General features: G+C 48.2%; 1 protein-coding gene across 2 annotated transcripts in view; it reads left to right on the forward strand.

The window, feature by feature from the left end:
* Positions 1 to 16,449, forward strand: part of P3H2 (prolyl 3-hydroxylase 2) — a 118,356-nt gene that overhangs the window by 64,081 nt on the left and 37,826 nt on the right. For both annotated transcript variants that reach the window (XM_083612817.1, XM_083612818.1), the window contains exons 2-3: positions 9,194 to 9,340; positions 11,634 to 11,823. In XM_083612817.1, the coding sequence (XP_083468943.1) occupies positions 9,194 to 9,340; positions 11,634 to 11,823 (337 nt within the window). The remainder of the gene's footprint in view (positions 1 to 9,193; positions 9,341 to 11,633; positions 11,824 to 16,449) is intronic.

Here is a 16,449-nt window from a genome sequence, read left to right on the forward strand (position 1 = left end):
AAATGGGGAGAGATGTTTCCATTGCACCATGTCATCTACAGACTTCTGGATTCTGACAGTTCCCTGATTTCCAAAACAACATCTTTTTCCTAGGGTGTTCCTATTTTTTTTCAGATTTGTAGCATGGGGGTAATTGGAGACACATTTTCCCCCAGAGGTTTGTTGCAGGCCATTTCTCAAAATGTCATGGCACAATTTTGGCAGGGGTGGGGCGAGGGCTGTCATAGTTTGGTGCCTTTCAGAAGAATGTTGAAAACCTCAAAAATCATCGCCCCTGCCTCACAAAGAATGCCCATGAAACTGGAAGTGCAGAGGAAAGCGCAGCCAGATTAGCTGGAGAATTTTCTCTGCAAGGAAAACGACGAAGAATGAGAACTTTTTCATTTGGGAAAAAAATATTTAAAGGGAGAAGCATGAGAGAGGTTTATAAAACTCCCCAAGGTGTGGAGAAAATGGGCAGAGATAATTTCTTCTGCCTCTTTGCTACTAGAAGTGTGGGCCACCCTATGAAATTAATTGTCTGCAGATTCTGTGGGAGAAATTCCCCTTTGAGGCTCAAGGTGTTACTACTAGTATACAAGGGACATGGGTGGTGCTGTGGTCTGAACCACTGAGCCTCTTGGGCTTGCAGATCGGAAGGTTGACGGTTTGAATCCCCATGGCGAGTTGAGCTCCCATTGCTCTGTCCCAGCTCCTGCCAACCTAGATGTTCAAAAGCACAGCAGTGTGAGTAGATAAATAGGTACCACTATGGCGGGAAGGTAGACGCCATTTCTGTGCACTCTGGTTTCCATCATGGTGTCCTGTTGCACCAGAAGTGGTTTAGTCCTGTTGGCCACAGGACCTAGAAAGCTGTCTGTGGACAAACTCTGGCTCCCTTGGCCTGAAAGCGAGATGAGTGCCACAAACCCATAGTCCCCTTTGACTAGACTTAACCATCCAGGGGTCCTTTACCTTTTTACCTTTTACTAGTATACAAAGCCCTTGACAGCCTGGGACCAGTTTACCAATGAGATGGCCTTACCCGCAATGTGCCCTCTTGACCGCTTCAATTGGTGAAGTCGGCACAACTACAGGTGTCACAAAATACCTGTTCCGCATTTGTAAGAACTCAGTCATTTAGTGGAACTCTGGAACTCACTGCCTCTTGATATAATCATTGGGTCATTGGGAGAGTCAAAATGGCTTCAGGATTGGTCTCCTGTACTATTTCAGACACTTGGTTTATATATTTAGATATGTGTGCATTTATGAATATTTATTCTATATTTGAGACCTTAGAATTCTTATAACATTACTCAGACCTTAAGACCTGCCAAGGAAAGGTCCCCTGAAAGTTTAAGTCCAGCTTCCGCCTCAGGTCTTTTTCTATTTGCTTTATGTTTCATGTGGTCATAGCACCACCTTTAATCAGCCGGCTCTTCTCTGGGAGGAGAGCCTTTGTTTTGTTTGTTTCAAAGTTTTATTGTTTTATTGCAAATAGTGTTACTTGATTGTTTTACGACGCCTGAGATTTCATTGTTTTATTTTAGTGGGCTTGCAATGTCCAGATGGCAGCGGCATTCAGCTTTGGGCTCACGGATTGCGCATCCGTCCAGAAATAGTAAAGTCCTTGCCTTGGAGTTTTCTCCAAATCTCCCGTCTCCATCCCACCCACCCACTCGAACAGATTCTGATTTATCGCAGCAAGCTGAGTGGCATAATTGAATCCAGGCTCTCAGGAAATGAAAGCAGTCTATTTGGTCATCATTACCGAGCGACGGCTGCGGGGAGGAGAAGGAGCGTTTTGGTTCCAGGAGCAGCCTTTGCGGTTTGATTCCTGGCCAGAATCCTTGCTGATGCCTCTGGCAAATTGCCAGGTCCAACGCCATCCCTTGGAGGTGGGACGGGACCCCTGCGTGCGATGGATTAGCAGCCCCAGGTGGCAAGGTGGACTTCCAGGGAAGTGGGTTTGTGCCTCAAGTTATCCTGTGACTTGGAAGGCATGCTTCCAAAATTATCTCCCCGTCCAAATTCCTCCCTGGATGCTGGGATTCTAAATGCCTCAGCCTTCTGTCCCAGGGAGAGCTGATGCATTAGGAATTTCTCTTTTCTGAATGGTCTGCAAAATCTCTTTGCAGGCACAGCTTGAAGCAGTTTTGAGAGCCTCCGTAGAAACAAAGGAAGGCGTCTTCTACTGATTCAGACCCATTGGTCTGTCTTGCTCAGCATTGTCTGTTGTTGTTTAGTCGTTTAGTCATGTCCGCCTCTTCGTGACCCCCTGGACCAGAGCACGCCAGGTACTCCTGTCTTCCACTGCCTCCCGCAGTTTGGTCAAACTCATGCTGGTCACTTTGAGAACACTGTCCCACCATCTCGTCCTCTGTCGTCCCCTTCTCCTTGTGCCCTCAATCTTTCCCAACATCAGGGTCTTTTCCAGGGAGTCTTCTCTTCTCATGAGGCGGCCAAAGTATTGGAGCCTCAGCTTCAGGATCTGTCCTTCCAGTGAGCACTCAGGGCTGATTTCCTTCAGAATGGATTGGTTTGATCTTCTTGCAGTCCATGGGACTCTCAAGAGTCTCCTGCAGGACCAGAATTCAAAAGCATCAATTCTTCGGCGATCAGCCTTCTTTATGGTCCAGCTCTCACTTCCATACATCCCTTCTGGGAAAACCATGGCTTTAACTATACGGACCCTTGTTGGCAAGGTGATGTCTCTGCTTTTTAAGATGCTGTCTAGATGATGATGATGATGATGATGATGATGATGATGATGATGACGATGATGATTTTCTGCCTCCACAGTTGGAGGCAGCAATGTACCCGAATTTCAGTTACCGGAAACTGCAGAAGGGAGAGTTGTTCCTGCACTCACAGTGAGAAGAGCTCTCTCTCTCTCTCTCTCTCTCTCTCTCTCTCTCTCTCTCTCTCTCTCTCTCTCTCCTTGTCCTCCCTCAAAGGCCCTAAAACCCTGCTTATTTCTTCCAAAACAAAATAAGGGGGTGGTGATTCAATTAAACAGCAAAGCATCTTTGAGGTCTGCTCTTTGTTGTGATGGCTTCTGAAATGTCTGGCACGCTGCAGCTGTGGCTGCTCTAAGACAGGATCCAGCTTCTGCTAAAACAATTCTGAAGATATAAAAGCCCAGGCACTGGGACCACATTCCGACAACATTTCGAGCTTCTTTTGGGAGCGCTGGAGAAAAATGTCTCCTTCCTTCCTTGGTATTTATGGGTTTCATTAATTCTACCCCGACCCAAGATTAATTCCATTTTCCAGATGGAACTGTCACATTCTGTGCCTGCCCTCAGACTTCTCAAGTAAAAAACCTCTAGCACAGTTACTCAAACTTAAAATTCCTAGTAAAGTGGGGGTGGTGGACAGGTTTGTTTTCTGCTGCTCCAGAGGGGAAGACCTGAACCAATGGAGTCAAATGACAGGAAAGGAAATTCCAACGGAAAATCAGGAAGAATTTCTGATGGTAAGAGCTGTTCAGCAGTGGAATGGGCTTCCTTGGGAGTTTGTGGAACTCTCCTTCACTGGAGGTTTTTAAGTGGGGGGGGGGGCTTCTGTCAGGGATTCTTTAGCTAAGATTCCTGCATTGAAGCAGGTTGGACTGAATGACCCTCGGGGTCCCAATTCTATTGCAGTTCTGTTGTTCTGTATCGGGGGTCAGCAAACCTTTCAGGAGGGGGCCGGTCCCCTGTCCCTCAGACCTTGTGAGGGGCTGGACTATATATTCCCATGATTATGACCCGCATTTTTGGCAAAAACCCTTATTGGGACTAACCCCAACGTTGCACAAGTGTGATACACCCACGCTTCTTCCTTTGTGTTTTACACATTGACAGTTCTTATTTCTCTCGTAGGGTGGGGTGGGGGGCTGAGGTAAGCGGGCCATTCCTGTCAGCCCTGGAGAGTGTGTGCTCATGCGTGGGTGAAGGGAAAAGCCGTTGGCCATGCTAAGTCAGGCTGGTGCCGCTCAAGCAAAAACATTCTTTTCCCCAAGTGAGGGAAGATGAGGCAGCGACGGCTATTTACCTTTGTGTAGGAATAATGGAGGGCGACAGGAGGTTGGATGTAGGTGAGCTGTGCAGAAGTGCGCTGACAAGCATGCGCCAAGGCAAGCTGCCGGCTGACTCTGTAGAGGCTCCTTTTATTAGCACAATATGCAAAACCAGTCAGATACATTTTGGACTGTGACCTTTACACATCTTCCAATCCTGAGATCATCGGGTGGTACAAAGTTATTTTGGCACCTGTTTCCCCCGCGTCATTTTCCCCTTGCACAATGTATGACGAAGGAGACAAAGGTCACAGACAGGGTACGGCAGACCGCTAAGAGAGCAAAGGTTAGATAGAGGGCATGATGATCAGACAGCTGTGGCTTTGTCTGTGGATGGGAGTGTGCTCCACACCCGGCAATCATTCCTTCACCTTTCCATGGCTCGCACCGTGTAGCGAACAAGAGGCCTCCCCAGCAGTGCGCAGAACTGCTTCGGGGTGCAGCCGCCCAGGCGCTCCCCACTTCCTCTGGCAGGGAGCGCTGCCACCACAGACACCGGCGGGCATCGCTCCCGAGGCGCCTCCGAGCCCCTGCCGCCACAACTGCTCTTCCTGAGGTCAGTCGCCGGCAGCTCCATGGTGGAAATCCAAACTGTGGCTCCTTTTTCCTCTTCCCCAACCTGGAAGAAAAGATTGCTGTGTGACGGAGAAGGGGCTTGTCTCAAACAGCCGCCCGCCTCACTTTTGACCCCCAAGCCTGACTGAGTTGCAAAAACCGTTGCGCAAGTGCGCTATGCTGGCTGCCTGGATTCCTGGACCGTCCGCGGGCCGGATCTAGAAGGCAATTGGGCCTGAATCTGGCTCGCGGGCCTTAGTTTGCCGACCCATGTTCTATATGATGAGCTCACATTGATTAAACCCCTGCCTGTCATTGCTGCCGATGGGATGATTGGTGGAAGTGGCAAAGCCTGTGGTCTCTGGCTGTTAATGTCACTGCTCAAAAGGACCTCCCTGGAGAGGCCCAAACAGTTGATGGAATCAAACCTGCCTGCTGTCTAATACAAAGCAAACACAAAGTAAATCCAACCCCTTGCCCTTGTTTGTGAGACCTGTTACATCAACCAGTATATGTGCCTCCTCCAGGGAAAATTCATTCCCAAGGGAAACCTGCAAACTTCATGCTAACCTTTCTCCAGGTAATTATTTGCCTATGTACATAAGAACACGAGAAGTCCTCTGCAGGACAGCGGGGCCAACTTGAATAAAATATTGGAGGGCCCCCAATAAGCCCTGCCCTAAATAATCAATCACAATGGTGCACAGACACCATTTGAAAATATCAACTATTATTATTTCTTGTTATAGCAAGTTTCTAGAAACTAGATTATCAGTCTTTGTTATAGCAAGTTTCTAGAAACTAGATTATGAGTCTGTTTCTAAAGGAACTTTTGTTGTTACCAAATGCCAATGTGTTTGCATTATTAAGTTTGTTATGAATGAAAAATCATTTTAAGTTAGAGCTTAATAATTATTTCACTATTAATATACTTCTTCTTAATTGTATTTCACTATTAATATATTTCTTCTAATATATTTCAGTTCAACAATTACTTTGATAAAATACATATTTTGTTATGTGCAAATGACTTGAGATACCTATTAGGTCCATAAATGACCATATAGCATATATTCCACACAAAAAACAGCGACAATTTGTTGTTGACAAAGGACAGCTGGACATAGAAAAGACCCCAGTACCTTCAGGAGCTGAGGGCCTCATCAAACCTGGCAATGCCCATCAACTTTTGGGGTCCTTGGCCCCCTCAAATATGTTATTGGGTTGCAGGATCAGGCCAATGGCCCCTGCAGTCCGACATCCTGTTCTCATAGGGATCAGCCAGATGTCCCAGTGGAAGCAGTAAATAGCACTCGAAATGTTGCAGGGTGTGGCCCACACCTAGGTCTCTAAGGTGCCTGCGTACCTTCTGAGCATCTTCTTCCCCCAAGGCTCTCCAAAGAGCCGAATGGAGCCTTAAGTTTGGGAGCTGTCAGCTGTGTGTACGTTGGAGCTGGCTGATGAGATAATTTCATTTTCATGTTCTCTGTGTTTCCGTTCTGCTTCCAAGAGGACTCCCAGAGCAGCGAGCAATTACGCACCGGAAGCAAATGTAATAAAACAAACGGGAGAATGTGATTTCCAGAGAGGGAGCCCGGCTGGGCTGCAGCAGCAAACTCAGGGAAGGATCGTTTGGCTTTTGAAAGGCAGACAAAGCTGTTATGACTTCAGCTGGTGTAGGCAAGAGACCACTTCTTCAGATGCAGTCTTCCCTTGGTGGGCTTACACACCTGGGCGAAGGGTGTGTTTGTGTGTGAGTGTGTGCAAAATGTAAATGTTAGAGTAAGGGTACTGGGCAGAGCCTGCTGCAAGGAGCAATTGATGCATTCTGAGCAGAGAGATCCCACCCTGCAGGCCCCTTTGCAGAAATGTGCTGCAGGATGCTCCTTCCACGCAGGCTTTTCGGAATCATTGACCTCTGGCCTGAAGCCCCCTCCTCACATCTCCCCCTCCCTGCTTCTGGGTACTTCCCTCTTGGACGCTTTCCAGGATGAGAAGTCTTAAAGCGTTGCTTGAAGCGGTCTCCAAAAATGCCAGGCGCTCAGGCGAGTCAAGGAAAGGGGCTGAGGTTTTCGAGTGGGAGGGAGAAATGGCACGTTTGCGCCCTGGAGGTACAAGGTGGGGCAGCCGTGCTCAGCTCTGGGTGGGTTTCTTTCCTGGCCTTGCAGAGCCCTGCCTGGACGTGCTCAGCACAGAACACGAAGTTCGCACTGCAAGCGAGGAAGGGAAGCAAGTGCGTAATTGATAACCACCAGGGTGCTCTTAGCAGATCTGTCTGCCACATTCCTTCTTAAGGGCTGCTGCAGAAAAACCTCCGGCTTTCTCCAAGTTTCAAGAGGTTGCGGAACACAGGAAGCTGCCTAGTACAGAGTTGGACCCATTGGCCCATCTAACTCAGTTCTGTCCATTCTGCTGGCAGCAGCCTTCCAGGGTTTGGGACAGGCTCTGGAAATGCCTGGGATTGAAATCAGAAGGACCTTTTGCATGCAAAGCAGATGTTCTGGTGCAGAATCACAGCCCTTCATCTCAGGTTGTGGGTTCGAGCCCAACGTTGGGATGTGTACCCCTGTTTTTTTAATCCCCTGTTTTCCCAGAGCTCTGCTGAACTGCATGTACAGTACAAGGCGAGACGCCTCTCGCTGCCAGTTAAGCAAACAGCCCGTTTTATGAGTTCTGGCAGTTGCTTCCCGTTTCTGAAAAGCAACACATTTTCAGGGACACCTCCGTGGCCCAGAGGTTGTGAGGGAATCTGTGCCACTTGGTGCATTCGCTCTGGCATTGCCCCTTTCCATCGGGACATCCTTATTATGATATTTATTTGTTTATTTCCCACCCTCTGCTGTGAGGTCCTGGATGGGTTATAACATTAAAACACAATATGAAAAACCATTTCGGTTGTTTGTGTGTTTTTAAAAGACTTACAATCATAAAAACAAGGTGGGCTCTGAAAACTTGCACCTCAGGTGTCAGAAGGCCAAGGTAAAGAAGACGGAGAGGATAAGGGCTTTGGGCACCAAGGTGCCTGGAAATAATCTGGCGGTCAATGCTGCTGTTTTTCAAAAGGGGGCTATATGAGATCTCAATGGAACCCCAGCCAGGGGTCCAGCTGTTGCATTTTGGACCAATTGACCTTTCCAAGTCGTCTTCAAGGGCAGAACCACGTAGAGCGCATTGCAGTAGTCCAGTCTGGGAATTACCACAACACAGAATTGTTGGCATCTGTCTGTCTCATGAGACAATGGAGTGCACCTCCAGGGGTGAAGTCAAACCGGTGTGTTAGTAGCACCAACATGACCTCCCTGGGCAGTGAGTCCAGAGGCCCAGCTTGGGGGTAATTCTGTTTTCTTTTTGAAATAATTTTCATTTGGTTTTACAAATACAAAGTTATAAAAAAAGTCCAAATATATATTATCCATATACAGAGATTCCTCCGAATCTCAGGACTTCTCCCCATCATGGGCTCCCGTTTTGAACATTTAGAAATGCATATTCTTCCATAAACTTCCATGGTAATTTTTACACTACAAGTGAAATCAAAATTCTGCCAATGTTTCCATCTGCTTACAGTGGTCTCCTAAATAACTTATAAATTTTCCCTGTTCTTTTATAAAGTTTTTATCCTCTTGGTTTCTGAGTTTTCCATTCAGTTTTCCCATTTCGGCGTAGTTTAACAGCTTCATTTGCCATTCCTCTCTGGTAGGGACTCGTGTTTTCTTCCCACCTTTGGGCTAGTAACATCCAGGCGGCTATTGTTCCATACATGAAAAGTCTTTTCTGCTCCTTTGGAATGTCAGTAGCTATAATTCCTAATAAAAACATTTCTGGTTTCTTAACAAAAGTTATTTAAAACATTTTTTTTCCCATTTCATTATATACCATCTCCCAGAAAGTTTTTCTTACCAGACAAGTCCACCACATATGATAAAAGGTTGCTTCTTTTTCTTTACATTTCCAGCAGGTATTTGAACTTGTCCTATACATTTTTGCCAACTTACTAGGAGTCAAATCCCACCGGTATTTCATTTTCATGTAATTTTCTTTCAGTGTGCAGCATGCCGTAAATTTCAAGTCTGCTTGGGGGTAATTCTAATTCCACTGTTGTCACTTGAGGCTCATGTGGCTGTAAACCACCCTGTGATCTTCAGAGGAAGGGCAATATATAAATATAACAACAACAAACAACAAACAACAACAACAAACAACAACAACAACAACAACTGTAATAATAAATGATGACTGGTTAAAATGCTATAATACTGCTATAAAAGTACTGTGCATAAGAGTCTTTAGTTATGTTCATTCATTCTGTTGGGTCGACTTTGAGTAAAACTTGCTTGAATCCCACCCATGGTGTTTTCATTGTACTTCATTTTGGCCTCGTGTAAATAAATAAACCAACCCTCTGGGATCTGCTGTGGAGCAGACACACTCTTCTTTCTTTCTTTCTTTCTTTCTTTCTTTCTTTCTTTCTTTCTTTCTTTCTTTCTTTCTTTCTTCTTTGTGTCATAAAATTTATGCACGACTTGTTTGTAGAAAACCTCAGAGCGCTTTGCAAGCAGCCTCAGAGTCTCTTTCTTTTCCTTTCCTTTGCAGCTGAACCAGTTGGACAAGGCGGCTGATGCAGCCCACACCTTCTTCCTGGCGAACCCGGAGCACATGGAGGTTCAGCAAGACCTGGAGAATTACAGGACCTCGGCGGGGAAGGTGGACCTGATCGACCGAGAGGCCCGACCGCACATGGTAACATTGCCAAAGAGTGAAATTGTGCCGCTTTATGGATCTGAAACAGAACCACCACTGAAATGCCACCAGAAATAACATGCAGAGCAAATCTGGTGGGATCCTGCTTGGGCAAAATCTTGGTGGGTTGACATGGGAGGCTCAAAGAGTTTCAGTAAGGTGAACCAAATGCTCTCTGGAGGCTCCAGCACATCCTGAGGTGTCCCCATCAGCTGTGTTGGCCAAGGCGGATACTTGCTGTGGTCCAAAATATGTGGAGGACATCCTCTTGGTCTAGGGAGTGAAGAGAAATGGATGGGTTTCTTTTTCTTTTTCTGAATCTGCCCTGCATCTAAGAGGCTGGTGACCAATACTGACCAGTAACAGGTCTTAAGGATCTTAAGGAGATTCTGCCTTGCCTCTCTGAGGATGCAGAGTGGGGTCTTTGGCTCAGAAAACAGGTCATCTGCCACTGACCCGTGGGTTCTCTGGACTTCTGGCACTGTCTCACTTGCATTTTGGGGGTCCCCCTCTTTGGTGGTCTCCGTCAGTGACATCCTGCTCCTAAGGCTTATCCTTTCATGGCATGGATCTTCAGGAAAGAGACTGAAGATGAAGCTGCCGGTATCATAACGCCTTTATACAAAACTACGGTGCGGCCACTTTTGAAATACAGTGGTACCTCGGGTTAAGTACTTAATTTGTTCTGGAGGTCCGTTCTTAACCTGAAACTGTTCTTAACCTGAAGCACCACTTTAGCTAATGGGGCCTCCTGCTGCCACTGCACCGCCGGAGGACAATTTTTGTTCTCATCCTGAAGCAAAGCACTTAACCCAAGGTACTATTTCTGGCTTAGTGGAGTCTGTAACCTGAAGCGTTTGTAACCTGAAGCGTATGTAACCCAAGGTACCACTGTTCTGCATAGGGTTCTGGTCGCCTCACCTCAATAAGGCTATTGTAGAGTTGGAAAAGGTTTAGGACAAGGCAACCAAACTGATCAGGGGGATGAAGTGACTTCCCTGTGCAGAAAGGCTTCAGTACTGGGGACTATTTAGTTCAGGCCAGAGGTTTTCAACCTTTTGGGCTCCACGACTCCCTTGTCCAACTCCCTTCTTTCTGCGGCACCCTTGTGGGGCTCAGGAGCCCAGTGAGGTCACCCCTTGCCCGCAGAGCTGGCAGCCCCTCACCCTTTTTCAAACACCCTCCCTTGTGGAGTGTTCCCTCGGCCTCATCTCCCCTCTCCTTGGGAGTCCTTTGGGCAGCTGCTGCTGCTGCTGCTGCCCCTGGTCTCTGAGCTGCCCCACAGAGAGGTGCCTCCTCACACTGCCCCACAGGGGCCTGGGACTTGTCTATCTGTTCCCAACAGCAAGGGCTGGCAGACTGGCAGACTGGGCTCCCTCACCAGCTTGCTTCTTGCTTACTCCAAGGCCACCTCAGCTCCTGGCAACCAGCACCCCCTGGCCAGCCCCAGAGGCATCCTTCACCTGCAGAGCTTGTAGCCAAGGCTGCTGCAACAAATAGCCATGCAAGCCTTTGGTAGGCAGAGACGCAAGAGGGCATCAGAGGGAAGGAAAGAGGGACAGAGGACAGTGTTGCCCATGGCACCCTTGACCATCATTCAAGGTGCCCCAGGGTGCCACGGCACACAGCTTGAAAACCACTGGTTTAGGGAAAAGAAGAGGAAGGCGTGACCTGATAGACATTTATGAAACCATGCGTGGCATGGAGGAAATGGATAGAGTTTTGCTCCTTCTCTTCTAACACTAGAACTCCAATGAGCATTAATAATAATAATAATAAATGTTATTTATAACCTGCCCTCCCCGGCCAGAGCCGGGCTCAGGGCGGCTAACACCAGTAAAATTACAATAAAAACATAATGGGGGGGGGCAATTTAAAATACAGGTTAAAATGTAATTTAAAATGCAGCCTCATTTTAAAAGTCAAAACCAGAAGGGGAGGGAAACATTAGGGTCAGACTGAGTCCAAACCAAAATGCAGCCTCATTTTAAAAATAGCCCATAGATCAAAACCATAAGGGGAGAGAAACATAAGGGTCAGACTGAGTCCAAAGCAAAGGCCAGGCGGAATAGCTTTGTCTTGCAGGCCCTGTGGGAAAATGTCAAGTCCCGCAGGGCCCTAGTCTCTTGTGACAAAGTATTCCACCAAGTCGGGGCCAGTACTGAAAAGGCCCTGGCCCTAGTTGAAGGAAACTGAGTCTTGGAAGATTCAGGACAGATCAAATGGAGTCCTTCTTCACACAGCGCACCGTTAAACTATTTTCCATGTCCTTAATGTCCTTTTGGTATTACAGGAGGACTATCTTTTGGGAGTGAAGCATTACGACAAAGAAGAGTATCACGCGGCCATTGAGTTCCTGGAGAGGGCGCTGAGGGGCTACCACGTGGCTGATACAGAGTGCCGGGTCTTGTGCGAAGGATCGCAGAAATTTGAGGACTATGAATACCTGGACTATAAGGCCACCCTCTACGAAGGGATTGCAGGTACGAGTTGCAGAGTGCGGGTGCGGCCACACTAAAGTATTGATTTATTACAAATGTAGAATACAGGGTGTATTTCACAACCCCATGTGACAGGGCCAGGTGGGCTGATTCAAGTGGTTGAGGGGAACATGTGAGCTAATTAGTCTGAAGGGTTTAAGAATAGAATAGAATTGAATTTATTATTTATACCCTGCCCATCTGGCTGGGTTTCCCCAGCCACTGTGGGCGGCTTCCAACAAAGTATTAAAATACAGTAGTCTGGTAAACATTAAAAGCTTCCCTAAAGAGGGCTGCCTTCAGATGTCTTCTAAAAGTCTGGTAGTTGTTGTTCTCTTTGACATCTGATGGGAGGGTTTTCCACAGGGCGGGTGCCACTACTGAGAAGGCCCTCTGCCTGGTACCCTGTAACTTGGCTTCTCGCAGTGAGGGAAGTGCCAGAAGACCCTCAGCGCTGGACCTCAGTGTCCGGGCAGAACGATGGGGGTGGAGACACTCCCTCAGGTATACTGGACCAAGGCCATTAAAGGCTTTAAAGGTCAGCACCAAGACTTTGAATTGTGCTCAGAAACGTACTGGGAGCCAATTTAGGTCTTTCAAGACCAGTGTTATGTGTTCTTGGTGGCCGTTCCCAGTCACCAGTTTAGCTGTCGCATTCTGGATTAGTTGTAGTTTCCGGGTCACCTTCAAAGGTAGCCCCACATTGAGCGCATGGCAGTAGTCCAAGCAGGAGATAACTAGAGCATGCACCACTCTGGTGAGACAGCCTGTGGGCAGACAGGGTCTCATCCTGCGTACCAGATGGAGCTGGTAAACAACTGCCCTGGACACAGAATTGACCTGCGCTTCCATGGACAGCTGTGAGTCCAAAATGACTCCCAGGCTGCGCACCTGGTCCTTCAGGGGCACAGTTACCCCATTCAGGACCAGGGAGTCCTCCACACCTGCCCACCTCCTGTCCCCCAAGAACAGTACTTCTGTCTTATCAGGATTCAACCTCGATCTGTTAGCCGCTATCCGTCCTCCATCCGTTTAAGGGCTTTATATACTAATAATAACACCTTGAACTTGACCCTGTGCCAAATCAGCAAGCAGTGGAGCTCTCTGAGCACAGGGGTTATATGGAGGAGGCAAGGCTTCACTCCTGTCAGCAATCGTGCTGCAGCATTCTGCTCTAACTGCAGCTTCCCAGGGAAGCCCCACACAGAATGCATTGCAGTAATCTAGAAGTAGGCTGGAGAATGCACACACTGGGCCTGGGTTCAGGGACAACCACCTGCCCCTGAAACCATCTCATCTTCCTCTCCTATCTCCTCCTTGATCCAATCTTGCATGGTTTCCTCCGTGGTGGGTCTGCTTCCAAGCTAGAGCTCCAGCCAATCCAGGGGTCTCATGCTGCCTGGCAGTTCCAAGGGCTGGCCTTGCTTGCAAAGGTCACCTCCTTAGCCCTCTCCTTCCCTAGGTAGCCGCTGGCAAGAACTCCAGAGTCCTGTGCAAGGACACCACCAGTGTGCAAAGATCCCAAATCTGCCGAGCGAAACAGTTTCTTCCTTGGCCACCAGCCCAGCAGGGTTAAGGATGGAGAGCATCATAAATGGCTTGATTGGCCGTTGGGGGAAAACACTGGCGAGGGTTCAAGGCCCGCTTGGCTGGAGGAGGCTTATTTAGCTGGGCCAGGAGAAGGGCCGGGGTTTATTTATCTCTCCTCCGGCTGCTGCTACTATGGAAAATGAAAGCTGCCGTTCAAAGGAGCAAACCACAAGCGTGAAGCAGTCCAGGTTCCTGCAAGCTGTGGGCTCCTAGGAGGCTGAGCCTGCTGACTGAGGATAACAGGACAGGGCTCTCCCTCTTCCTCCCAGGTGGGGGCCAGCTTGCCCCCCTCCATCCTCTGCATCTCCACTTGGGTTGGTTTTGCAGCTCAGCTGCAGATGCCCTCCTTGACCTCTCTGTGCCACCCCCTGTTCTTTTAAGATGTCGCGGGAGGAGGAGGGCTCAGAGCTTAGACAAAGGGGTTCAACTGCCCTCTCCATTCTTGTTGTTGTTTAGTCGTTTAATTGTGTCCGCCTCTTCGTGACCCCCTGGACCAGAGCATGCCAGGCACTCCTGTCTTCCACTGCCTCCCACAGTTTGGTCAAACTCATGCTCGTAGCTTCGAGAACACTGTCCCACCATCTCGTCCTCTGCCGTCCCCTTCTCCTTGTGCCCTCCATCTTTCCCAACATCAGGGAGTCTTCTCTTCTCATGAGGTGGCCAAAGTCTTGGAGCCTCAGCTTCAGGATCTGTCCTTCCAGTGAGCACTCAGGGCTGATTTCCTTCAGAATGGATTGGTTGGATCTTCTTGCAGTCCATGGGACTCTCAAGAGTCTCCTCCAGCACCAGAATTCAAAAGCATCCATTCTTTGGCGATCAGCCTTCTTTATGGTCCAGCTCTCACTTCCATACATCACTACTGGGAAAACCATATCTTTAACTATACGGAACTTTGTCGGCAAGGTGATGTCTCTGCTTTTTAAGATGCTGTCTAGGTTGGTCATTGCTTTTCTCCATTCTTAGTCACAGGCTACAATAGAATAGTAGAACTGGAAGGGACCCCCCCCCCGCAAGGGTCATCTGGTTCGGCCCCTTGCAATCCCGAAACTGCAGCCAGAGAACCCCTGACAGACGGCGTCCAACCTCTGCTTAAAAACCTCTGGCGGAGGAGAGTCCACCACCTTCCAAGGGAGTCCGCTCCACTGTCCGACAGTTCTTACTGTCAGAAAGTTCTTCTGAATGTTTAATTGGAATCTCCTTTATTGTAACTTGAAGCCATGGGTTCGAGACAAACTGGAACATGTCCAGAGGAGGGCAACCAAAATGGTCAAAGGCCTGGAAACGATGCCTTATGAGGAACGGCTAAGGGAGCTGGGCATGTTTAGCCTGGAGAAGAGGAGGTTAAGGGGTGATATGATAGCCATGTTCAAATGTATAAAAGGATGTCACATAGAGGAGGGAGAAAGGTTGTTTTCTGCTGCTCCAGAGAAGCGGACACGGAGCAATGGTTCCAAACTACAAGAAAGAAGATTCCACCTAAACATTAGGAAGAACTTCCTGACAGTAAGAGCTGTTCGACAGTGGAATTTGCTGCCAAGGAGTGTGGTGGAGTCTCCTTCTTTGGAGGTCTTTAAGCAGAGGCTTGACAACCATATGTCAGGAGTGCTCTGATGGTGTTTCCTGCTTGGCAGGGGGTTGGACTCGATGGCCCTTGTGGTCTCTTCCAACTCTATGATTCTATGATTCTATGAGTCCCACCCTTCCAGAGCAGGAAAATACAAGCATGCTCCCTTTTCCCTGTGACAGCCCTTGAGATATTTGATTTGTATACCGCCCTTTCATCCAAAGATCCCAGGGCAGTGTACAACATGAAGAACATAAATTTATGGATCATCATCATCATCAAAATCATAGAACTCCCTAGTCAAACTCCCTGCAATTCAGGAACATTTCCCTGTGGGGGTTGAACCCACAGCCTTGACATGATGAGCACCACAACTGAGATAACTTCCTTGCACATAATACAGACAATAATAACAGACAGCATAATAATAATAAAAAACTTCTACATTTCCTGAGCTGGTGTGGATGGCGAATGTCTGAAGAATAGGAAATAAAATCTCACCCGATGACATAAAAGCATTCTAAATCCTTCGTCGCCCTGGAAACAGACAGTTTATGTGTTATTTCCCCCGCAATAGCCAAAGTCCATAAGTTCTTATATGACAAAGACAAATGTAGGTGGTTTTTAGAAAGGTTTTCCATTGCTGAGCTGTGGAAATCCTAGCATCAGCAGACATCCATGCCCAAAGTTCTTTACGGCGGCAAGCTTTCATGTTGTCAGTCCACATGTTCAGTAATGTCAGGATTTCACTCGTGGATGTTCAGTGGTCCTGAATTTTGGACAGGAGGCAGGGACAGCCACCAGCCTAGATGGCTTTAAAATAGACAAGAGCGTGGAAGTGGAGGGAGCTATCGATGGCTACTGGCTCTGCTCTGCCACCGCAGTTGGAGGGAGGGATGCTTCTGAATGGCCGTTGCTGGAAACCTCAGATGGAGAGAGTTGCTCGTGTGGGTCCTGTGGTGGCTACACAGGGAAGTGTCCTGAAGGTAGAAGATTTGCATTCGTTTGGTTTAAGCCTCTTTGCATGGCAAGTCCCCCCCCCAGTGGAAATAAAGACACATGACACAGTTATTAAGGAAAAGGTGCTAAATAAGGCCACAACTTTATTGGTTACAGGTGACGAGCGGTATTGGCTTAGGCATTGGTCCTAACTGACTATATCCGACTTCAGTCCGTCCGCTTGAAGTCCGGGAAGGGTTAACCACCAGTAGGGGGAGTCCTGCTGATGCACATGAACTAGGAACCCCCCCCCCGGGTCACCAATAGGGGGCGTGGCTTAGGCCCTCACCTCCCCAGGCTTCGGACAGGGCCACGCCCCCCGGAATCCTTTACCGGACTACCCTTCAATATGTGGGGCAGGTGATGGCGCTACCTCCCCTCTTCCATCTACAGAGCAATACCAATGCCTAACCGCCAATACCCAGAAAGTTGTGATGATTTGCTATGAGGTAGGCGAAAACCAAGTGGCTGGTGCC

Source organism: Podarcis filfolensis (genome assembly GCF_964270895.1).
Source record: "Podarcis filfolensis genome assembly, chromosome: 5".
Lineage (NCBI taxonomy): Eukaryota > Metazoa > Chordata > Lepidosauria > Squamata > Lacertidae > Podarcis > Podarcis filfolensis.